Below are 25,617 nucleotides of genomic sequence, written 5' to 3'. Positions count from 1 at the left end.
AGAAAACTGTTCCAAACGAGCGTCTTCAAATTTATCTTATACTGAGATTAGGCTTATACAACTCAACATTGAACTCATGATAATGTGTCAGAAACATGTAGGCAATGACACAATCAAACATAATAGATGGGAGAATCAGGGGAACATCGACAATAACAACTACTGTATAGTGTTTTGCTTGCCTTGCCCATCATATGAAAAAATTCAGCTTCCCTTGTTTAGGCAGACTGGGTGAGTGTGAGCCCATATGAGGGTCCATGATTTGCGGGCAAGAGGCCAGCTTTTAAAGGCACACTTCACTACCCAAATACAAAATAAATACAAATGACTGTTTAGTAGACAAGCCCTAAAAAAAAAACATGCATGCATTCAATATATGTATTTTTTATTTGGGATATATCTATTGTCTGCAGCTTTTGCAAGCCCTCCCCTTCTAACCCCACCCAAACTTTCTGTGGCTGTCCAATCACAGACTTCCCAATACAGCTTAATGAGAAGTCTTTGCAAGGCAGGTGCTCTGAGCAATTGCTGCCTCTTGAGTTTTTTCTCTACTGAGCTAACCAGAGGCGTAGTGTGGGGGGTGCAGGGGGGGGCGGCCGCACCGGGCGCAACATCTGGGGGGGCGTGGACTGGCCCACCGGGAAATTTCCCGGTGGGCCGGCACACTAGGGGGCCGGTGCGCGGCCGCCTAGTGTGCACCAGCCCCGGCAGCAATTACAGGGTGACCGGCAGGAGGGGAAGCGCTCCCCTCCTGCCAGTCACAGAATGTAGCGTGGCCGAGCAGGCAGACCGGGTAGGGGAGCTTCTGATCCCCTACCCAGTGTAACAGGAAGCAGTAAGCGAGCTGAGAATGCTCCTCCCGCGAGCAGGCAGGTTGGAGCGCTGCTGTGCGTTACCATGGCAACGCTCCGACCTGCCTGCTGTTCTCGCGGGAGGAGAGCGAAGTCAGCCTGCAGCCAGAGGAGCTGCAGGCTGAACAGCACGCGCCACCACTGGACCACCAGGGATTGAATTGAAGCTGTTCCCCCTCTCCCCTGGGCCCTGACCAAAGGTAAGGGGGGAGGGGAGTAATACAAAAGTTTTTTTTTTTTTTAAATATAAATATATCAATGCTTTAACCCCCCCCCCCCATACACACACTACACTCCTCCCCCTCACCAACAGCACCCCCCCACACGGACCCCCCCCCACACACACAGAACCCCCCCCACACACACACAGAACCCCCCCCACACACACACACAGAACCCCCCCGCACACAGAACCCCCCCACGCACACAGAACCCCCCCACGCACACAGAATTCCTCCACGCACACAACCCCTTCACGCACATAGAACCCCCCCACACACAGAACTCCTTCACACACACAGAACCCCTTCACGCACACAGAACCCCTCCACACATAAACAGAACCCCTCCACACATAAACAGAACCCCTCCATGCACACAGAACCCCTCCACACATAAACAGCACCCCTCCACACACACAGAACCCCTTCGCACACAAAACCCCTCCACGCACACAAAACCCCTCCACACATAAACAGCACCCCTCCACACACACAGAACCCGTCCACGCACACAGAACCCCCCCACGCACACAGAACCCCTTCACGCACACAGATCCCCTCCACGCACACAGAATGCCCCCCCCCCACACAGCACCCCTCAACGCACACAGCACCCCTCCACACACAAACGGCACTCTCTCCACGCACAAACTGCACTCTCTCCACGCACTATGCTAAAATCCACGGGTTAGGGGGCGCAAATTACTTGCCTTGCCCCGGGTGCTGACAACCCACGCTACGCCACTGGAGCTAACCAACCAGGAAGTAACATGACCTGTTGTCTGCTTGAAAGACAAAGCGGTTTAACCCTTTTAATTCATAAAAGTGTACATTTCTATTGAAATCTGAACTTTTTGCCAAAAACAAAAAAGGACACACTCTTCACACATACAGAATTTCAAGAAAATAAAGTGCTTTAAGGGTCTTGAGTGTCCCTTTATGGTCCCCCACAAGCAATTTTTTCACAGACTTTTTACAGCATGCTGGAGAGGCTGAGGGAGTGGATTTGCTGTTCTTGGTACCATAATAATATTGGGAATAGAAGCACCAATATAAATGGGGGTAAATAAATAAATCAGATAATCACAAAGGAATGGCTCGTGAAAATGACATCATTGCTAAGAGAACATGTCATTGACTGGGCCGTTCTTGCCAATAACATCTCTGCATTAATTTACCACAAGTAGGAATTTTAGTGGAAAGACCTGAAAATCAATCATTATGGAAACATTTAGCAGTCGATTCAGCCCATTTATGGACAAAATAATGTCTAGCACAAACCAGAAAAAAAATCCTGATTTTAGAACAGTAGTCTAAGTAGTACTTAGCGTAAGCAGATTTATTTGACACTATGGTTTACAAGACCTAGACAGCGTTTTACATTAATGGAAGCAGTGACAAATTATTTTTCCCAAATTAATGATGTAATGAATAGCAGAACACAGCAAAACAATGACTGATTTTCACTGTTAGACCTGTCATTGTACACAAATACATGCCCATGGTGACAGCCGTAAGTCAAATCTGATGGAAATATTGGCATATTATATTGACAACATGCATATTTTTGTGAAAGATTGCTGCTCTGTAAAATATTTGATTTAACACCATATGTTAAACAATCTTGTTACAAGCTTTCCATGCCTGTACACTTTGAAAAATCAGTTCTACAGTGTTACTGTCTCCTTCAGTAGTCTTTGCATAGTTCTCAAACACCTGGTGTGTTGTGGTCCAGGGTTCCATCACATCATACATTAAAATGTCTCATGTTGCAAAGTGGTCCGTTGTTCTTCAATTTATCTCATGATAATGGTGATAAAAAGGTCCCGGGCTTGCTGAAATAAACATTTTTAAAGCGGCTCTGTCACCATCTGGGATCTTTGCTATGACCCCCAATTGTTCAAACTTCAGAGCTTGGTTCCAGTGGCCATGGGATGCAGTGCAAGTTTTACTTATCTGAAGTTGTCCCTTCATCTCACAGGAGCCCACATCACTGCTGTACTCTCGCACATGTGCCAGAGTAATACACGGAGATCTATGAAGGAAGCGAAACAGCTGAGGGAAGTGACAAAACTTGACAAAGCTAGCTATGCCTTTTGTCAAGTTTGGTCAAGCAGAGGAACTTTGACCTTTGAACTATTATTATTGCTGGTATGTATTTTAGGAGAAAAAAATAGAAAAAAAGAAGAATAGATTAGGAGTAAGGAAGAGAAGAGAAACAAATAGAAGCAAGGTAGGTATCGGGTGACAGAGACACTTAGAGTAAAGGATAATGAAGTGGGTTTTGGCATAAAAAAATAAAAACAATTGAATTAATTGTAGTAGGGACGAAATAGCAAACCTAAAAAACTAAAGTCTAATAATTCATGTGATCATAAAGTGTGCTGGCAGGGAGATAGCAGTATTTGCCATGGACCTTTCTAAGTACAGGGAATGGATCCGACAGACAAATTCGATGCTGGATAAAAATCTGATCTGACACAAATGAAAGCAAATGAGATGGACAACTTGATTAGATTCCAGGGGAATTTCTTTAGGGGTATTGTAATGCCTACTCTATCAATATACACTGAACAAAAACTATTTTGTTTTTGACCCCATTTTTCATGAGCTGAACTCAAAGATCTAAGACTTTTTCTATGTACACAAAGGCCTATTTCTTTTTAAATATTGTCCCCAAATCTGTCTAAATCTGTGTTAGTGAGCACTTCTCCTTTGCCAAGATAATCCATCCACCTCACAGGTGTGGCATATCAAGATGCTGATTATTATTATTATTATTATGATATTTATATAGCGCCATCAAATTCCGCAGCGCTTTACAATGGGTGGACGAACAGACATGTAGTTGTAACCAGACAAGTTGGACACACAGGAACAGAGGGGTTGAGGGCCCTGCTCAATGAGCTTACATGCTAGAGGGAGTGGGTTAAAGTGACACAAAAGGTAAGGATAATATTAGACTAATGACAGTTGCAGAAGAGGAATCAGTCGGGAGCTATTAACAGTTTCATTGATACGCTTTTATGAAGAAGTGGGTTTTTAACGATTTTTTGAAGGAGTGGAGACTGGGTGAGCATCTAACGGAGGAGGGAAGCGAGTTCCACAGGAACGGTGCAGCCCTTGAGAAATCTTGAAGGCGAGCATCAGAGGTGGGAGTACGGACAGAAGATAGACGTAAGCCTTCAGCAGATCGTAAGTGCCTAGAAGAGACATACATGTGTATAATGGAGGATAGATAGGTGGGAGCAGCATTATGTAGCGATTTGAAAGCAAGAACCAGAATTTTAAATTGAGCTCTATATTTTATAGGAAGCCAATGTAGGGACTGACAGAAGGGTGAGGAATGGGATGTGCGGACGGACAGGAAGATGAGCCTCGCTGACGCATTCATTATGGACTGTAACGGCGCAAGTTGGGAGCACATAAGACCATTGAGAAGTGAATTACAGTAGTCAAGGCAAGAAAGGACAGTGGAATGGACCAACACCTTAGTCGCATCTGGCGTTAAGTAGGGGCAGATGCGTGCAATGTTTTTGAGATGATAATGACAGGATTTGGCGATAGATTGAACATGAGGCTTGAAGGAGAGGTCGGAGCCAAAGAGAACACCTGATTAGACAGCATGATTATTGCAAAGGTGTGCCTTAGGCTGGCCACAATAAAAATGTGCAGTTTTATTACACAGCACAATGCCACAGATGTCGCACGTTTTGAGGGAGCTGCAATTGGCATGCTGACGGCAGGAATGTCCACCAGAGCTGTTGCCTGTGAATTTAATGTTCATTTCTCTACCATAAGCCGTCTCCAAAGGCGTTTCAGAGAATTTGGCTTTACATTCAACTGGCTTCAAACCACAGACAATGTGTTACCACACCTGCCCAGGACCTCCACATCCAGCATCTTCACCTCCAAGATAGTCTGAGACCAGCCACCCGGACAGCTGCTACAACAATCGGTTTGCATAAACAAAGAATTTCTGCACAATCTGTCAGAAACCGTCTCAGGGAAGCTCATCTGCATGAGATACCATGTCGAGATCCTGAAGCCCATTGTTGTGCCATTCATCCACGACCATCACCTCATGTTGCAGCATTATAAAACACAGCCCCATGTTTCAAGTATCTGTACACAATTCCTGGAAGCTGAAAACATCCCAGTTCTTGCATGGCCTGCATACTCACCGGACATGTCACCCATTGAGCATGTTTGGTATGCTCTGGATTGGCGTATACGACAGCATGTTCCAGGTCCTGCCAATATCCAGCAACTTCGCACAGCCATTGAAGAGGAGTGGACCAACATTCCATAGGCCACAATCAACTACTTGATCAACTCTATGCGAAGGAGCTGTGTTGCACTGCGTGAGGCAAACGGTAGTCAAACCAGATACTGATTGGTTTTCAGTCCCCCCCCCCCCCCGGACTCCTTCAATACAGTAAAACTGCACATTTTAGAGTGGCCCTTTATTGTGGCCAGCCTAAGGCACACCTTTGCAATAATCATGCTGTCTAATCAGCATCTTGATATGCCACACCTGTGAGGTGGATGGATTATCTCGGCAAAGGAGAAGTGCTCACTAAAACAGATTTAGACAGATTTGTAAACAATATTTGAGAGAAATAGGCCTTTTGTGTACATAGAAAAAGTCGTAGATCTTTAAATTCAGCTAATGAAAAATGGGGGCAAAAACAAAATTGTTGCGTTTATAATTTTGTTCAGTGTAATATGTATTCTGCCTGTTAACATCTGCATCAGGATAAAAAAAAACAACTATTTTTGTAGTTTAAAAAGGCCTTTAAATAGATTACACAAAAAGGTAGACAGTACATATATCGAGATATGTAGAGAGAAAGAATGAGGAGACAGAGACAGAGATACAGAAGAAAAGTTTGTCAAAAAGCATAATAGCTTCTTACGTATAACAATCAAGTTACAGTAATTACAATTTACAGAATTATTCACTAAAGTTAGATTTGTCAGGAATTCAAAACAAATTCAAAGTGAATTTAAAATTTAAGTCCAAAATAGCAAAAAAAACATTTTTCAATTCAGCTATGCCTCTATTTTGACTACTTTGGTCTTAAATTTGAAATTTACTTTGCATTCCTGAGAATACACACTTAGTAAATAATGCTGTAAATGTTGAAAAAGATTTTCTGAAGTTGTCTTATTTTGGACAAAAACGGTAGCAAGCATGAGCAAGAAAGAAGGTCTCCGTTTGGGGGAATTCCCCAACACAGACCAGTTCACTAGTGCATGGAATCCTGCAAATCTATGGGCAGGGAAAATTCTCTAAACATAGATTAGCAACTAGTGACTAGAGCTTATATTACGAGCATCCCCCCAAAATAAGCTAGGGCTTATTTTCAGGGGATTTCTTATTTTTGGGGGAAAATGGTAGGAGGTAACAATCCTCTCACCAAACTTCAACAAAGGCACCCAGTGAGGCAGCTTCAATCATTGATGCACACAAAGAAATATCCGTACAAAAACGTCAAACCAAACGCTCAACAAGTAGAGAAAGGAAAGGCTTATTGAAGGCACCATAATCCACAGCACCAATCACAAAACCTCTTACACATTTTGGACCTAGGGGACCAATAAACACTTTTTTTTTTTACACATTTTAGACCTTTGGGCCAATCATCAAAATGTCTTAGGCATTTTGGACCTAAAGGTAAGGAGTTTGGTTGATTGGTCTTTCCCCCCTGTGCTGTTGTTTGTGGTGTCTCCAATAAGCTTTTCCTTTCTCTGCTTGGTGAGCGTATGTTTTGGTGTTTTTGTACAGATATTTTATTAAGAGTTATATATTAACAGATGTATAATTATTTACAGTTATTAACATACAGTTTAAAAGGCCTAGAAACAGTGTTTTAATGTAAATGTTTTTACAATGGATTTCCTTACACTACAACTAAAGGTACATAATGTGTCATAAATCTTTCAAGAATGTGTACAGAACATGGACCAGCAAATTTTCATTTTGCTTATGTAGATCCCTTGCATGTTTGTGCAGTCAGCGATCACATTATCTGGTATGTAAAGAAATACACAGCCAGAGGGCATAATTGCTGGAATAAATCTAGGCCAAGGGAAAAAATATCTACAGAATTTACAGAAAGCGAAAATTTTAATGAGAATAATTTTGTATGGCAAATTTATTCACGAGCACTTGCTATGTACTGGTACTCAAATCTATTCTATTTATCATTACGTCATATTATTCATGGATTGTGGGTTCAAAACAAAATCAGAAAATGGCATCGGATTCTAAAAACAGAATACTTTAGCTTATAAAAAAGTATAATTGTCCTCAGCCACTTAACTAATGTAAATCTTAAAGGCCATAGTAGGTGTTCTCAGTACATTTGTAACAATTAAGCAAAGAATTTGTTTTTAAAAAAAATAGCAATTTCATGATGGACACTCAATCAATGATCCTCTGGCCCTTTTACTTAAAAATGGTTTATTATGCAGAAAAAAAACCCAGCTTGCTGCACATTACCTCCCTAGCAGACATTAATGGTATCAGCTAACTGTCAATCGGTAATTAGTTTGATGTTGGTGAAAAAAGAAAAGAAAAGGCTCCTGGAATATTATATTCAGTAAGTAGGGCTTTGGAGTCAGCCATTCGCCATAAGCAGAGGAAGGTGATAACGTATACATACTTGAAAGTATTAAAAAGCCTAGAATATGCTGGGGAAGCGATCAGGTCAGGCAGTTTATACAAACAGGAGATCTGGGTCATTGATAGTGAGTGTTACATGGATCAGAAAAGTTTGTGCAATGTAAAGGCAATGAAAATGATAACCAAATGCGCCTTTCTTAAAAGTTTCATTTAATTGCTATCGTTCATGTTTAGGAGATTAGGCGTATTGTAGGTTCTACCGGTGGGTCTCTTAATTGGAAACCTGCAGGAAAGGTTCTCAAAACCTGCTGAATTTGTTCTCTTTGGTTTGCCAAATTCCATTTTGAGATATGTGTTTCTCCATGTATTTAACTCTGCAATGCTGGGAGGGACTACATTAAATAATGTTGTAGTTAGGTTATCACATTTTTAATAGCTTGTCTTTGGGAAAAAACTGGGGTATAGTCTAAGAAGTACTACTATTCACAAAATATAAGAAATAAGATAATTCACAAAATACGCCTTTCTAAATATATCAAAGGTTATACAGTACATGCCAAACAAATGGAAGGGTGATATATTTGGTTCCTTATTAAAGAGCAGTATAAACACCATTACTAATACAGTCTGATGTAGACGTTATAGTGCTAAAAGACTTTGCTTGCCGACCCCTAGTCTGACATCAAGTGGATTGACACAAATCCGAGTCTTCTTTAGATTCACTTCCACACTAATCATGTCAGCCTCATTTGGCTGAGCATGACAACAATTTTGGTCTTTAAATTTTAAATTCTTGAATTTCCAGCAATACCCACCCACTTCAGTAAATAAACCTGTGTATATATATATATATATATTATGCACGTTATTTGGAATTCCACATTTTAGAATTCCACAAAACAGGGACATTAGAACATTGTAGAAGGTTTTTCCAATTATTTTCAATTCTCCCAGTGGAGTAGATAAATCTCAGTCTATATGTCTGTCACTTTGTTTATAAACACAAACAAGCACGGTGCAATTAGAGGGTATCCGTGATAAGTAATTAAGATTCGATCCATGTGATACAACTCATGTGAACGATATTTCTTTAGTTCCTATGTCATTCTACAAAGCCTATGCAAAAAAAATTGAGAAATATTCCAAGTTTTAGCACACAATCTAAGAAGATTTATCTCTGGAAAAAAAAGTACTATCATCATTCTGTGGTGTATACGTCAGCTGATAGTTATATATCACATATGAGAACGACATACCCAACATGAGAGCTATATATCAAATATTAGACTGACATCACATATGAGAGTTATATATCCTATATTAGACTGACATATCCCATATGAGAGCTATATATCCTATATTAGTTTAACATATCCCATATGAGAGCTATATATCCTATATTAGTTTGACATATCCCATTTGAGAGCTATATATCCAATATTAGACTGACATATCCCATTTGAGAGCTATATATCCTATATTAGTTTGACATATCCCATTTGAGAGCTATATATCCAATATTAGACTGACATATCCCATATGAGAGCTATATATCCTATATTAGTTTGACATGTCCCATATGAGAGCTATATATCCAATATTAGACTGACATATCCCATATGAGAGCTATATATCCTATATTAGACTGACATATCTTATATAAGAGCTATATTTCCAATATTAGACTAACATGTCTTATATGAGAGCTATATATCCTATATTAGTTTGACATATCCCATATGAGAGCTATATATATCCAATATTAGACTGACATATCCCATATGAGAGCTATGTATCCTATATTAGACGGACATATGCCATGTGAGAGCTATATATCCTATATTAGTTTGACATATCCCATATGAGAGCTATATATATCCAATATTAGACTGACATATCCCATATGAGAGCTATATATCCTATATTAGACTGACATATCTTATATGAGAGCTATATTTCCAATATTAGACTAACATATCTTATATGAGAGCTATATATCCAATATTAGACTGACATATCCCATATGAGAGCTATATATATCCAATATTAGACTGACATATCCCATATGAGAGCTATATATATCCAATATTAGACTGACATATCCCATATGAGAGCTATATATCCTATATTAGTTTGACATATCACATATGAGAGCTATATATCCTATATTAGTTTGACATATCCCATATAAGAGCTATATATTGTCAGGATCGGGACAGGGATTCAACACGCAGAGTACAAACAGTAGCCAGATACGTATACCGGACCTTAGAATGGCCGGACTAACGTAAGTAGTACAGTATAGAATGGTCAAAGACAAGCCGAGGTCGAGGGTAACAGAAGACAGGTAAGCGAGAGACAAGCCGAAACAAGGGTAACAGAGATAAGCAGAGTAAGGTAAACAAGCCGGGTCAAAACCAAAAGGGATAATAGAATACACAAGCACTGAGTGACTAGAACAAGCTAGAACCACGACAGGGCAATGAGCTAATGAAAGAAGCTCTGTTAAATACCCTGTTCAGAGCAGTAACCACGCCTCCGAGGCGTCCTGATTGGTCCTGCAGCAATTGAGTGACAGGTCGTTCCGGAGGAGTGTCCTGATGACAACTTCCTGCCTAGATGCTGTAAAAGGCAGTCACTCCCTCGCGGCCGGCCTTGCATGACCGGATAGACCGTGGAGAAGGGAGCCATCAGGCCGTCTGGATGGAGGAACAGCTAAGTCTCTACCTCTTTCAGAGGTAGAGACCACAGGTACCCTGACATATATCCAATATTAGACTGACATATCCCATATGAGAGCTATATATATCCAATATTAGACTGACATATCCCATATGAGAGCTATATATATCCAATATTAGACTGACATATCCCATATGAGAGCTATATATATCCAATATTAGACTGACATATCTCATATGAGAGCTATATATATCCAATATTAGACTGACATATCCCATATGAGAGCTATATATATCCAATATTAGACTGACATATCCCATATGAGAGCTATATATATCCAATATTAGACTGACATATCCCATATGAGAGCTATATATCCTATATTAGTTTGACATATCACATATGAGAGCTATATATCCTATATTAGTTTGACATATCCCATATAAGAGCTATATATCCAATATTAGACTGACATATCCCATATGAGAGCTATATATATCCAATATTAGACTGACATATCCCATATGAGAGCTATATATATCCAATATTAGACTGACATATCTCATATGAGAGCTATATATATCCAATATTAGACTGACATATCCCATATGAGAGCTATATATATCCAATATTAGACTGACATATCCCATATGAGAGCTATATATCCAATATTAGACTGACATATCCCATATGAGAGCTATATATATCCAATATTAGACTGACATATCTCATATGAGAGCTATATATATCCAATATTAGACTGACATATCCCATATGAGAGCTATATATATCCAATATTAGACTGACATATCACATATGAGAGCTATATATATCCAATATTAGACTGACATATCTCATATGAGAGCTATATATCCAATATTAGACTGACATATCTTATATGAGAGCTATATATCCAATATTAGACTGACATATCTCATATGAGAGCTATATATCCAATATTAGACTGACATATCTCATATGAGAGCTATATATCCAATATTAGACTGACATATCTCATATGAGAGCTATGTATCCTATATTAGACGGACATATCACATATGAAAGCTATATATATCCAATATTAGACTGACATATCCCATATGAGAGCTATATATCCAATATTAGACTGACATATCCCATATGAGAGTTTAATGACCTATATGAACGTTATGCATTCAATATGAGAGTTCCATATCGACACTATATATTCTATATGAGACATACATATTGCTTATAACAGTTCATATCCTATGTGAGAGCTATGTATCCTATTATAGAGTTACATATCCCATATGAGTGGTTTATATACTACATGAGATCTACCGGTATATATTTTATATTAAACTTATATATCCCATATGAGAGTTTAATATCCTATATGAAAATGACGTATTCAATGCGAGAGTTACATATCCCATGAGGGAGCTATATATTCGTTATGAGACATAAAACTTTCATATCCTTTATGGGGCAGTTTTCATATGAAATTTAAATATCTGAACCATCTCATTATACCAGAACTACACTAATATTATTTTGAAGTGATAAGGGGTATTCAGATATTTATTGTACTTGGAAACAATTCCAACGTTTTTTAAGGCATTTTCTTATTTTTGATCTTCACAGAATAACAATAGACGAAGTAGGCAGGTATATATCGATCAGCTCTGCAAAGCTTTAAAGGCATAGTAATCCCCATGGAAACCAATAGAATGCCCTTGCTGATTGCTTAACATTTACACTCTTGTCCCAGATAACCAAGATATCAATGATGTATCTTGCAACTACCGAAATCCATACTTTTTTTTTTTTTATATAAAAATTTGAATGCCAAACAAACCAAGTAAAATACGTATTAAATTAGCTCGCAATATAATGTTTTTTTTTTTGTTGTTTTTTTTAAATGATAACAAATTACATCTCAGCTGGTTATTTTTTCTAGTACCTGTTTAAATATGACTAACGAAACAAATGTATAAATCATGGAGTTAACCATACTGCTTTTTCAGCTGGAATGTATGTTTAAATAATGATTTTGTCTGCATTGCAGGCACCGAAATCAGGAGAACAGATAGAGATTGCTATTTTGTTTGCAATGAGACACACACTATAATGGAGATCTCGGCCTGTAGACTGTTAATAGATCAGAGTCATGTGATACGGCAGGTATCAAAGAGACCATAAAACGCTGAATATACACTATTTTTTTTTACAAGACTATTGCTTAGGTAATTAATATTCATTAGTAATTGATATCCAATAGACTCTAGGTATATAGATCACCATCAACTGCCTCTAAATCGTTTGTTGTACTTCTCTACTCAAGCCTAGGCTTTATGATAATAAAAGGCCATGCCCAAGACATCATTATTATTATTTCTAAAATATCTATTAAATGGTTTGGGAATTTTGAGCATTCATTTCAGATAAAGATCCTAGAATTGTGGTTTCTGGGAAATAAATAAACATGCTATAATTAACCGGTGACTTTCATCTGAAAATGACTTCGATGTATCTTGTTTGAAAATGGAAATATAGTATAATTCCAGCAGTCTTCCACTGCATTACAGGGAACAATAAAGTAAGACAATTGAACAGAACATATAGAAACTCAAGCTATTTATTCAGACAAGGCAACGACAAAATCTTTTCTCCCCGAGCAGCTTCATGCATCACATCCATGCGGTAGTCAATAACCATACATATTTTATATCGCTGTATACATAAAGGCCCATACCTACACTATAATCTTACACACCAAGAATTCAAGCCACCTATAATCCATAGCCAGCAGTTATTCAGACAATGCATGAATATACAGTACAGTGTGCACATGTGTACCTTACAGTCACAACTTGTCACATGCTGTGAACACCATCATAAGCAGTGCTACCTCCAACTCATATGAATACACTGCATCCCATTGCTATTCATGTGTATTGTGTATGCATTGTGTACCATATTCTACACACTGGATCTTAGTCTAAGTGTATATACTCACCCACACCAGGCTTCTAACCTATGGGCCCATTTACCTATGCATAGTCCCCGTGAGTACCAGGCATACCATATCAATATATAGTATCCAAGGCAACATGTATGTATGATACTACTATATAGTATCCAAGGCAACATGTATGTATGATACTACTATATAGTATTCAAGGCAACATGTGCAATAGGTTATTATGTAGTATCCAAAGAAACATGCATGCAACCTGTACATGATATATACCTCTATAGTATACAATATACATGTACAGCACCAAGTACAGGATTTACCTCTATAGTATACAAAACGCATGTACAGCACCAAGTGCATGACATAACTTTATAGTATGCAAGATAACCTGTACAGCACCAAGTGCATGATATACCTGTATACTATACAAGGTAACCTGTACAGCACCAAGTGCACAATTTACATGTATAGTATACAAGGTAACATGTACAGCACCAAGTGCATGATATAACTGTATAGTACACAAGGTAACCTGTACAGCACCAAGTGCAAGATATACCTGCATAGTACACAAGGTAACATGTACAGCACCAAGTGCAAGATATACCTGCATAGTACACAAGATAACATGTACAGCACCAAGTGCATGAGATACCTGTATAGTATACAAGATAACTGTAAAGTGCATGATGTACCTGTATAGTATACAAGGTTACATGTACAGCACCAAGTGCATGATATACCTGTCTAGTGTACAAGATAACCTGTACAGCACCAAGTGCATGATATACCTGTATAGTATAGAGCACCATGTGGCTGACACCACCATGTAACATACAATGCAGTGTGCATTACATACACATACATGATGCCAGTGAGTGATATCTAATGCACCATGCACACCACATGTGTACCATTATTGCCAGTGAGGCATGCAGGGCACAGTGTGTTGCCAGGCAGAGTATGGAAGGTGTCTATTGCCGGGCATGGCAGTCACTGGCCACCATGGGGAGGGAAGGAATGGCACCATGGCAGTCACTGGTCACCATGGGTAGGTAAGGAAGGGCACCATGGGACTGGCCACCATGGAGGGGGGCACCTATGGCAGTCACTGGCCACCATGGGTAGAGATGGAAGGGCACCATGGCAATCACTGGCCGCCATGGGTAGAGATGGAAGGGCACCATGGCAGTCACTGGGCAGGTAAGGAAGGGCACCAAGGGACTGGCCACCATGAAGGGAGGAGGGCACCTATGGCAGCCAGTGGCCACCATGGAGGGGGGGTGGAGAAAGGGCACATGTGGCAATCACTGGTCACCATAAGGAGGGAAGGAAGGGCACCATGGCAATCACTGGCCGGCATAGGGAGGGGAAGGAAGGGCACTCACCACAGCCTCCTCTTTATAGGCAGCAGGTTCCCCCTGTTGGAAGGAGTCACTCCGATCGCCATCTGCAGCACAGTCAGGTATTTCTGGTATTTCATTTTGCCTCCCCCCTTGGTTCTCCCCTCCGATGCCCCCCCTCAGACCTCTGCCTGCGATCATGAAATTGGGATTCCCAGGCATCTGCCGTCCTGCCCTGTGACCCCCGCCTGCCCCCCTCTGTCTCTCGGGCAGTGCTCTGGTCTCCCCTCGGCGTGGCTTGTCAGCAGAGCGCCATTAGTGAGCGGCACATAGAGATAACAGTGACAGCTAGAGGTGGCAGCGCCATCCTTCTTCCCTCTCTCTCTCTCCCTCCTCCCCCTGTCACTGAAGCCCAGACAATCCTATTAGCGCCTAGAATAGCGTCCTGTTAATCCCTTCTCCGTTGGTTTAGGTCTAATGAGGTTGTAGCTCCAAACACCTAGTGATCATCAAATCCAAATGAGCTGAGCATCCTTCCTCCTTCTCCCAAAGCATCCTTCCTCCCTCTCCCTCAGCAACATGCCCCCTCTCCCAGGTAGCTCTCCCTGGCACAAAGGAGGGGGCAACACTGACTACAGGCAATGGACAGCATTTACCTAGTAGCCCCCCAACTCCCTCCTCCTCAAAATGTCTCATCATTTAGGTCATCATGCCATGTCGATGGATCTTTATTTTATGTTTCTAATTTAAGATATTTGTTGTCTGAGGTTGGTGAAAATAATAGAATATAAAGGTTATCACCTTTCTAGGTCATGTAAATGGTTAAACCCATAAGGATAGTTGTAGAATAAAAAAAAAATGAAATATATTTCACATAAAATAATAACTATTCCAAACAAGGAAAAATAACTATTTTAACACAAGTTATTTTACAGGAGAGTGTACAGAGATATTTCTGACTTTATTTATGGACTCGATTTATTGAGGTTTAGACTGCATACAAGTATAAATGGTGTGTCACAGTCTGCTAGTTAAACAGGTTTACTGAGATCTAAATCAGAGCTTTAATAAACAGTAGTATTGCGGTCAATTTATACAGAGTGTTTCTGGGGTAAAGTTCTATGGTGAAGCAGTCACCATGGAAACCCATAGAATGGTTGCTGCTGTATGTTACACGTTTTAGAACTCCACGATTGGTCAGCTTCATAAACTGCCATAGGCTCAAACCAATGTAATAATGATACATCAAATTAACTATTAAGTTATTTACTGAAATTAAGCAGCACCTTATTTAAGTACAAGTCACACAATTACCCTGTCCAAATGTATAATATTTATGACAGGGTATTTAAAGGGGAAGCACCACTGTTTTAGACATTACCCTATTCAATCAAACATTGAAAATGACCTATGGCTTGTGTTATTTATTTATTTACTTTTATGTTATGCTTAGTTTACTTTGAATGTATATTAAATTAGTCATCAAGTCATCAAAACAACGTTAGCTTGCTCACTGCTAATTTATTTGCCATTTAGTAGTTAAATCACCTTGTTTATACCGCCCTAGTCACACCTCCCTGCATGTGCTCTGTTGATAACCTTCTAGACCTGGCATGACCCTCTTGTGTGTGATTACGGTTCAATCTACAAAGAAGGACATTCAAACTCATAAAGCAAGTTAACATCTGAATGAAAATGAAATAATTTTTTCATGCAGGCTATGTGACTAGGGCTGTACAGACAGAAAAAAAGGTATTTAATTTGTTGCAAAATTGGAAGTGCTTCAATCTGTTGGGGTTTTTTTTGCCTTCTTTAGGATCAACAGAAAAAAACAGATGTGAGAGAGGCTGAACTGGATGGGCACATGTCTCTTTTCAGCCCATGTAAATATGTAACTATGTATCTCCTAAACAGAAGAGAATTGAGCAGTGAGATTGCAGGGGTATGATCTATACACCAAAACCACTTCATTACACTAAAGTTGTTTTGAAGTCTATGGTGTCCCTTTAAATATACAAGGAGCTACATTACAATCAAGTTCAGCTCTGGCAACAGTGCATTGGAGGATGATAAATTAAAACTATGGGGGACATTTATCAAAGAACCCACTTCTCAAAAATGGTACAAAGATACAAAACAGTAGCAGTCTCCAAAGGAATGTACCTGCTGGTTCCAATGGTTTCCATGGTGATTACCATACGTTTAGTATTTTTTTTTTTTACCATTTTTAGGTCTCTGTTTTTCATAACACTTATGGTTTCCCTCTATATTGCTCCTGCTCTCTATGCTGAATGTCAGATCTGTTTATTATTACTATTTCATTTATTTTATAAAACCTGTTTTTACCTAAGTTTTGCAAATTAATTTTTAATTTACTAAAATTTGGTGTTTAGTGAATAAAGCATGTTTTACCAGTTTGTTATTTGGAATTCTGTCTATTAAAGATTGAATTGCTATGACAACAACCTACACATATGAGGATAAACATCACGCTACACATCATACAGAAAAAAAAATAAGTAAAAGAAATAGTTCTAAAATACGTTTCACAGTATCACATGCTTAACAAGGTTCACTTTATTCCATTATGTTTTTCATGTAACTTAAATAGCATGGATTTTAACAAGGATGCCTAATCATTAACTTTGAGCTAGCTAAGAAAATCTTGCAAAGCCAGAGCAATTTTCACCATGTTGCTATGAAAAATGTGGCAGCTATGAATTTAGAATAAACTAGAGATGACATGCTCTATTTGCATGCTGTTTTGGGCATACTATTCTCCAGACTTATTGCTTTTATAGTCAGTATTAGATATTATAATTATATTATTGTCCCTGATATCTAAAGGGTAAATTTGTGCATTTTTATCCATAGGGAAATTATTTTCTGAAAAAACTAATTTATAATGATTCATTTGATGTACCTCTCTGCATTGGCCAGGGATTTGAGAACAAATTGAAAATATCAGATTTTATTGGCTATATTTCCCTTATATGCTAAAGGCAATGGGTCTTCGTAGATTCTGTACACTTTGTTTGTTTATTGCAAAACAGACATGCATCTTGCATTAAAACTGGCAATAGCCATTAGACTTGTGCAAAGATTTGCTTTGGATGGTTTGTCCAAATCAAATGCCTTTTAATTCACACCCATACAAATTGATCAGCTGTGATTTACCGTTGGAGTCATATTTAATGATGCGTGGATTAAAAGGCATTTGATTCTGACAATTCATCCGAAACTAATTTTTGAACAAGTCTAGTATCTATTAAAACGATCGACAGTTAAGTAAAGCTACTATCTAGGGACCCTGGACCACTCAGGTCATACAGTTCATACATTAACCAACTGTGCTATATCCCTGACCAAAGTAAATACACATCTTTTACCGTGTGGTGGTGCATAACAGAAGTGTAGGCAATCTGTCCAGTCAGATAGTGCAGTTGGTTAACATAGCAACTTTGGTACTGTAACTGAAACCTTCCATTAATGGATGCTTCCTAGCTTGCGCCGAGGACCATAAGCACCGCACTGGACACCACAACCACCGCAGACTCAACAACCGCCGTAGCTTAACTGGAGCCTCGTTGTCTTCCGTCCACCCAGCTTCTGTCCTCCAGGACTGTGTGGGGAAGACCTCTCCTCCAGGAGAGCGTATCAGGAACAAGGGCTAAGTGATTAAAGCTCAAGGGAGTATGCAGAGCATAGCAATCCCCAGTGTGATCTAGCAGTTCCCTCCAATAACGAGACAAGGTTAAAAATTGAGGGTCAAGAAGATCTGTCTAAAACTTTATTTTACTTGGGACTAGCCCATATGGTCATTACATTAACATTGCTGTAAAAACTCAATAAAATTACAAACAGTCAAATCATAGCAGGCAACATACAGTGACTTATTATAACACCATGGCATATTTTTAAAGGGGTGGAGGAGACAATATTTAACAGAAAATGTCTCATGTGCCTGCAGAATTAGCAATATGCAAATCTACCCAAATATGTAAATGAACCAGTCTTGCTATTCAGGTAGTGCATATTACTGTTGCTACCAACAGAGGGCACTAGACAAGCTCCATAGCCAAATCCACCTAGTTGGTAGCAAACCTCAGCAGTACAGGAGAGCAGGTAATACATTTCACAGTACACACACACACACTATAAACAATTACATTACACACACCCTGCACCTATAATGGGTACAGGGTGACTAAAACATAAGAGAAATAAAGCAACCTACATATGCAAATCTACCCAAATATGTAAATGAACCAGTCTTGCTATTCAGGTAGTGCATATTACTGTTGCTACCAACAGAGGGCACTAGACAAGCTCCATAGCCAAATCCACCTAGTTGGTAGCAAACCTCAGCAGTACAGGAGAGCAGGCAATACATTTCACAGTACACACACACACACTATAAACAATTACATTACACACACCCTGCACCTATAATGGGTACAGGGTGACTAAAACATAAGAGAAATAAAGCAACCTACATAAATAGTCTGTCTGAAGTTAGAATAGGGGCTTTAAAGCCAAATACATCAAAGAGTCATAGTCACAGGGGAGGAGGCTGGCAAGCAGGCTGTCAGGATAACAGTTTGATCCAGCACATAGAACTGTATAGCACGGATGACAAATAAGTAACGGATTAGAATGGCCGGATTTAACGTACATAGAATAGTCAAAAATACTAGCCGAGGTCAGGGAACACAGAAAGGGACGCAGCGATGAGGAAAGCCAGGAGTCAGGATACCAGAATATAGAGAAGTCAATAAACAAAGCCAAAGTCAAAAACCAGGTAGAAAACTATAAACAGGAACGCACTCTCGGACAACCACAAGGGAAACGACAACAGGGCACTGAGCAGGATGAGAACTGGGCCTAAATACCCCTCCTCTAGATCTGATAGGCTGTAACCGGCCTTTGACCGCAAAGTCAGTTACCAGGTTTCATTTGCATAATTGCTGCTCAGCATTAACTCTTCTGTGGATTAGGTTGCTGCTCGACACAACTTATCCTGTGTGGACAGTAAATGTCATTAACCACATTTCTATAAGCGGATGAATACGTGACACAAGCTTCTCCAGGGCCAAGTGGCGAAGGGCACTTCGTCACAGGTACTGGTTTAACACAAGATTCAGATTTCAAGATAAACAGAGCCTTTCATTTGATATAAGGAATGTCATTAAGTGGAGCATTAGTAACATCTAAGAATTAACTGCTGATTCGGTTACATTCAACCGTGTGTGTTAAAGGGCTCTGATCACCATTTAGGCTGATTCTCTGATATACAGGTGATACTCGAAAAATTTGAATATCGCGCAAAAGTTCATTTATTTCAATAATGCAACGTAAAAGGGGAAACTAATATATGAGATAGACGCATTACATGCAAAGCAAGATGGTTCAAGCCATGATTTGCCATAAGTGTGATGATTATGGCTTACAGCTCATGAAAACCCCAAATCCACAATCTCAGTAAATTAGAATATTACATGCAATCAATAAAACAAGTAGTGTACATAGAACAATATCGGACCTCTGAAAAGTATAAGCATGCATATGGACTCAGTACTTGGTTTGGGCCCCTTTTGCAGCAATTACTGCCTCAATGCGGCGTGGCATGGAAGCTATCAGCCTGTGGCACTGCTGAGGTGTTATGGAAGACCAGGATGCTTCAATAGCGGCCTTCAGCTCGTCTGCATTGTTCGGTCTCATGTCTCTCATCTTTCTCTTGGCAATGCCCCATAGATTCTCTATGGGGTTCAGGTCAGGCGAGTTTGCTGGCCAATCAAGCACAGTAATCCCACTGTCATTGAACCAGGCTTTGGTGCTTTTGGCAGTGTGGGCAGGTGCCAAGTCCTAATGGAAAATGAAGTCAGCATCCCCATAAAGCTCGTCTGCGGAAAGAAGTGTTACAAAATCTCCTGGTAGACAGCTGCGTTGACCCTAGACTTAATGCAGCACAGTGGACCAACACCAGCAGATGACATGGCTCCCCAAATCAACACAGACTGTGGAAACTTCACACTGGACTTCAAGCATCTTGCAGTGTGTGCCTCTCCATTCTTCCTCCAGACTCTGGGTCCTTGGTTTCCAAATGAGATGCAAAAGTTGCTCTCATCAGAAAAGAGGACTTTGGACCACTGAGCAACAGACCAGGTCTGTTTTTCTTTAGCCCAGGTAAGACGCTTCTGACGTTGTTTGTTGTTCAGGAGCGGCTTGACAAGAGGAATACGACATCTGAAGTCCATGTCCAGGATCCGTCTGTGTATGGTGGCTCTTGATGCACTGACTCTAGCCTCAGTCCACTCCTTGTGAAAGTCCCCAACACTTTTGAATGGCCTTTTCCTGACAATCCTCTCCAGGCTGCGGTCATCCCTGCTGCTTGTACACCTTTTTCTTCCACACTTTTCCCTTCCTCATAACTTTCTATTAATGTGCTTTGATACAGCACTTGGGGGACATCCAACTTCCTTCGCAATTACCTTTTGAGACTTTCCCTCCTTATGGAGGGTGTCAATGATGGTTTTCTGCACAACTGTCAGGTCAGCAGTCTTCCCCATGATTGTGATTCCTACTGAACCAGACTGAGAGACCATTTAAAGGCTCAGAAACCCTTTGCAGGTGTTATGGCTTACTTAGCTGATTAGAGTGGGACACTGTGAGCCTAGAATATTGCACCTTTTTCATAATATTCTAATTTACTGAGATTGTGGATTTGGGGTTTTCATGAGCTGTAAGCCATAATCATCGCACTTATGACGAATCATGACTTGAACTATCTTGCTTTGCATGTAATGTGTCTATCGCATATATTAGTTTCCCCTTTTACACTGCATTACTGAAATAAATGAACTTTTGCATGATATTCTAATTTATCGAGTATCACCTGTATGTACTAGTATTTTGACTGCTTTGCTTTTATGTTCAATCCTTATTCTGCTGCTTTTAATGTTCTGCGATGCTGTTGAATTCTGAGACCAAATTTCTTACTTACGTGAGCGTGCTTCTATAATATTGTAAATTGTTTTCTTTATAATATTTTAAATATCTAGTAAGGATTAATGACAAGAAACAAAGGCCCTGTTGTGGGCTGAAACGTTGCTTTCATCTGCTCCAATAAAACTGCTCACTTTGGATTTACTTTGAGTGCCTGGACCATCATTTATTTTCTGCAATAAATACAGAAATACCAATAGAACAGAACTTGTGAAAGGGCTTCTTATACTATCAGCAACTTGCTACAGATGAGTGGGTCTCACATATTCTGAAATTGCCTAGCATCCTACTGAATTCAATATACCAACAGAGCAGGATTAATCATAAGGCTAATTTAAGTGGCAGGCCAGGGCTTAGATGGACAAATGTCCCTTATCCATAAATTTGCTTGACCCCAATAACCATCCCTATGGGAAGAATGAAAGAGGTACAATCTGCCCCGTGTAAGCAGTGTTTACATTGCTGCCTAGGACCACCTACAGGTGCAGTCAATCAGATGGCCACTAGAGGTGTGTCCTATTTCAGGAAATGCTTCCCGCAGAGATGCATTGATTCAAGGAGATGCTGATTGGCGCAGAATTTTCCAGCCATGTGCAATAGCCTTCCAATGCTTTCCCATGGGAAAACATTAGATTGGCTGAGATCATCAAGACTGATGATGTCAGGCATGCAAGTGGAGTCAGGTGGGGCCAACCAATGCAAGACTGGCACGGCGTGGGAGAAAAGGTGAGTAAAAAACATGTTTGTATTCCTAACACACACTATAGTGTTCTTTTAAGTGAATAAATTAATGACCCCCTTTTTTTTTTTACCCTTTTAGGTTATATGACCCTTTATTTTCAAAGCATTATAAAGATAATGCACGGAAAATAATGCAAACAGAAAGTAAAAAACAAAAAAACCTTACATATTTGGTTCCTTAAAGCCCTGGCAGGCAGACCACTGCGTCATTAAGGAGAGACTCTCATCTCATAAAACCCAGCACAGCGGATATTTATAGGATAATCACTTCATCCTCCAGAGAAGTTCCAATAACCAGTTTGAATGAGTGCAACTACAGTGCAATGTGATAGCAGCAATACCATAGCCCGGTACAAAGACGCTTTCTCAGTGGGTGCATTACACATCTAGCCTCTGTCCTCAGGGGAGAGAGAGCTCATCACAAGGTATGCATGAGGCATGCAGGTATTACATGCAAAAATCTGGACAAAATGAACAGGAGTTGCAGTGGTTTTTAATAATTGCTGCAGTTTTCAGTTGCATCAGGGTGTGATGGTACTTAGACCGCTTTAGGTTCACTATTCACATATAATGTGGTCAGACTTGATGGGTATTTTGTTTTTTATCTGCAGTGAAAGCAGTGACATCTCTTCCACTAAGCCAACAAGGCCTGGGCCCAGGGCTGTATGGGGTGGCAATAGAATTCAATACAATTCTTGTTTGTTATAGTACCAACTCTTTCTGATTCCCATTGCAGCTCTCTGCTGTTGTTTTTTTTTTAATTCTTTATATATAACCAGCAACCAAAGAGTACAGTGCCAAGAATAATGGACAAGTTATGCATATAGTAACAATTTAGAAAAACCGGCACATCGTAATTACATAAAAACAAACAGGGTTGGAGTGAAGGGTCAAGAAGAGGAGAAGGGGGCATAGGTTCCACCCTAGATTCTCCCTCAAGGGTCATGCGGCCTGGAACAAACTGCTTCTCATAGTGTATCGAAATGGCAGGTATATGACTGTGGTGCATAAGTGGGCTGGGTTTGGGCCTTTCATCTATAGGTGGCCAACCCCCCAGACCCCGCCAGGGTGACCCCCTCTAGGTACCAACGCACCAGGGCTCCTTTATGGGCTAAATACTGTGACCCGGACCCATAGCCCCCCCAGAGTGAGGGTGCTGCCGGGAAAGGCCCCCAAAATAGGTGGATTGTAGGGAAGAAGTCATCCCATGAGCCCCACCCAAGGTTTCAAAATTGGGTCATTGTTGGAGATGAAAGGAAGATGTGTTGTAGATGAGGGAGAAGTCATATCGCAACTTTATAGGAATGACAAGACGGGAGGGAGTTGTGTTGTGTCGCTGTTAGTTGGTCCATTAGATGGTTTTCCTCTATTTTTGCCCTTACTTCTCTGATAGATGGTAGGGTGTTTTTTAACCAGCGTGCCGCCAGGAGTCACCTAGCTGCTAAAGTTACTTTGATACACAATTTCTGCTCCCAGTGTGTCAGGCTCTCCTGGGACTTGGATAGCAATAACGGCCAGGGATCCAACTAAAACGGTCAATGAAAGACGAGGACAAGGAGTGACAGAACCACCAGGTATGAGAGTATGTTCCTCTCATCCAGCACATTCTCCAGCAGTCATCTGAGGGGCGATAGCTGTACCAGAGTAGTATGGCACCGTAAAAGGATCTAATACAACTGTTCCTGGGAAATCACACACACTGAAACCTTTGCTGCAGCCCCCTACATATCCTGCCATTCATCCCCTTTTATCTCCCTGCCGAGGTCCTCCTCCCACTGGTCTATGTACCAAGCTTTAGAGCTAGAACAGATTTCTGTGTATATGTCAGAGATCAGTCACTTTCTTTATGTGACTTGTTGATAGAGTATTTAGAAGAAAGTGGTTCATGTACGTCTTCTCCCAGCTACCTCCGACCACTGTTGTTTTTATATGGCAAAGGAGATGAGCAGCTGCATTGTGAAACTGTCTCAATAAGTTCCCATCTAACCAGTGTCACCCCTCAAATTGGGCTTTGTAATTCGACACTGGACACACACGTATTATGCTGTGTCTTTTGTGACCTCATAAGTTTGAGTGCATGTTATGGTACATCTTGAGAACACATCTTGAGCACTGTCATTATTTCTAGGCCATCACACCATCCTTTGACCATGCATGTTTACATTGTGCAGCACTCTTGCGTCAATTATGATGCAAAGCATCATTCTTGTGACCATAGTGAGGCCACACATTATCTTGTACTGCCAAGTGCATGAGACGTGGTGTCACACTGGTATCCCTTGTCACTCAAGTTCTTGCTTCTTAGGTGTGATAGTATTACACCTATGGGTATATATACTTACAGATTTCTTATGGTCTTTGCCTTGGCATGGTTCCTGTATACCCTAGAGTGCATGCCTTGTGTTTATGGTTATTTTGACTTCTGATTTTGTCTTCTCTGCCAACTCTTGACTTTTGTAATCCTGACATCGGCCTCTGTTTTAAGTTACTTATCTTTTAAGTTACTTCTATCTATTTTTTCACATCACCAACTTGGACACTCTGAAGACCGGTAAGTTCTTCTGTCTCGTCTCTACCTAGGTTTGCATGTTAAGTTAGCCTTGACAAGTCCGAGTAACCCTGTTCTCCCCAGTAAGCAGTGAAGGAAGTCATGCATAGAACAGTATCTTTGGGTGAGAGTCCAGAAGCCGGAGCATTAACACCAGTCCGCTTCCTCCTTGCCAAAAAAAACTCCACTCCCACAGTGCCCTCTCTTAAAGTCTCCCAATTTGCATACCTGCAAGGTCCATGTTTATCTACTGAACGAATTGTATTTTGAGAGAGGATTCACTATGACAGCATACAATGAGGATGCTGCAAAGAGTAGTTCAGGTCAGGAATGGCAAGGGTGATAAACTGTGAAAAAATGTCAAATAAATATCAAATAAATATCACTGCATCAAAGCCTGTGTATTTATATAATATTTGCTATAAACAATTGCATTTCTAAATGGAATCTGATCATCCATTCTTAACCCTGATACATTCTGCTGTCAAAAAGTAGGACGCTAGATGCTAACTTAATGGATTTAACCCCTTAAGGACACATGACATGTCTGACATGTCATGATTCTCTTTTATTCCAGAAGTTTGGTCCTTAAGGGGTTACGTTTTATTTCCTGTTATTAGACAAGAAAAATGT

General features: G+C 40.2%; 1 protein-coding gene across 9 annotated transcripts in view; it reads right to left on the bottom strand.

Annotated features, from left to right (window-relative positions):
• Nucleotides 1-25,617, bottom strand: part of TJP1 (tight junction protein 1) — a 512,314-nt gene that overhangs the window by 361,700 nt on the left and 124,997 nt on the right. Inside the window, exon 1 of one of the 9 annotated variants that reach the window (XM_063449136.1) lies at nt 14,736-14,914. The exons of 6 other annotated variants lie outside the window; for them this stretch is intronic. In XM_063449136.1, coding sequence (XP_063305206.1) covers nt 14,736-14,830 — 95 coding nt within the window. In that variant the 5' untranslated portion in view covers nt 14,831-14,914. Of the gene's footprint in view, nt 1-14,735; nt 14,915-25,617 lie in introns of those variants that run through there. 2 more of the 9 variants (XM_063449137.1, XM_063449139.1) reach the window with 2 other exon arrangements.

Source organism: Pelobates fuscus, chromosome 3 (genome assembly GCF_036172605.1).
Source record: "Pelobates fuscus isolate aPelFus1 chromosome 3, aPelFus1.pri, whole genome shotgun sequence".
NCBI lineage: Eukaryota > Metazoa > Chordata > Amphibia > Anura > Pelobatidae > Pelobates > Pelobates fuscus.
Note: the sequence above shows the minus strand (reverse complement) of the source record. Positions and strands in the feature narration are given on the sequence as shown.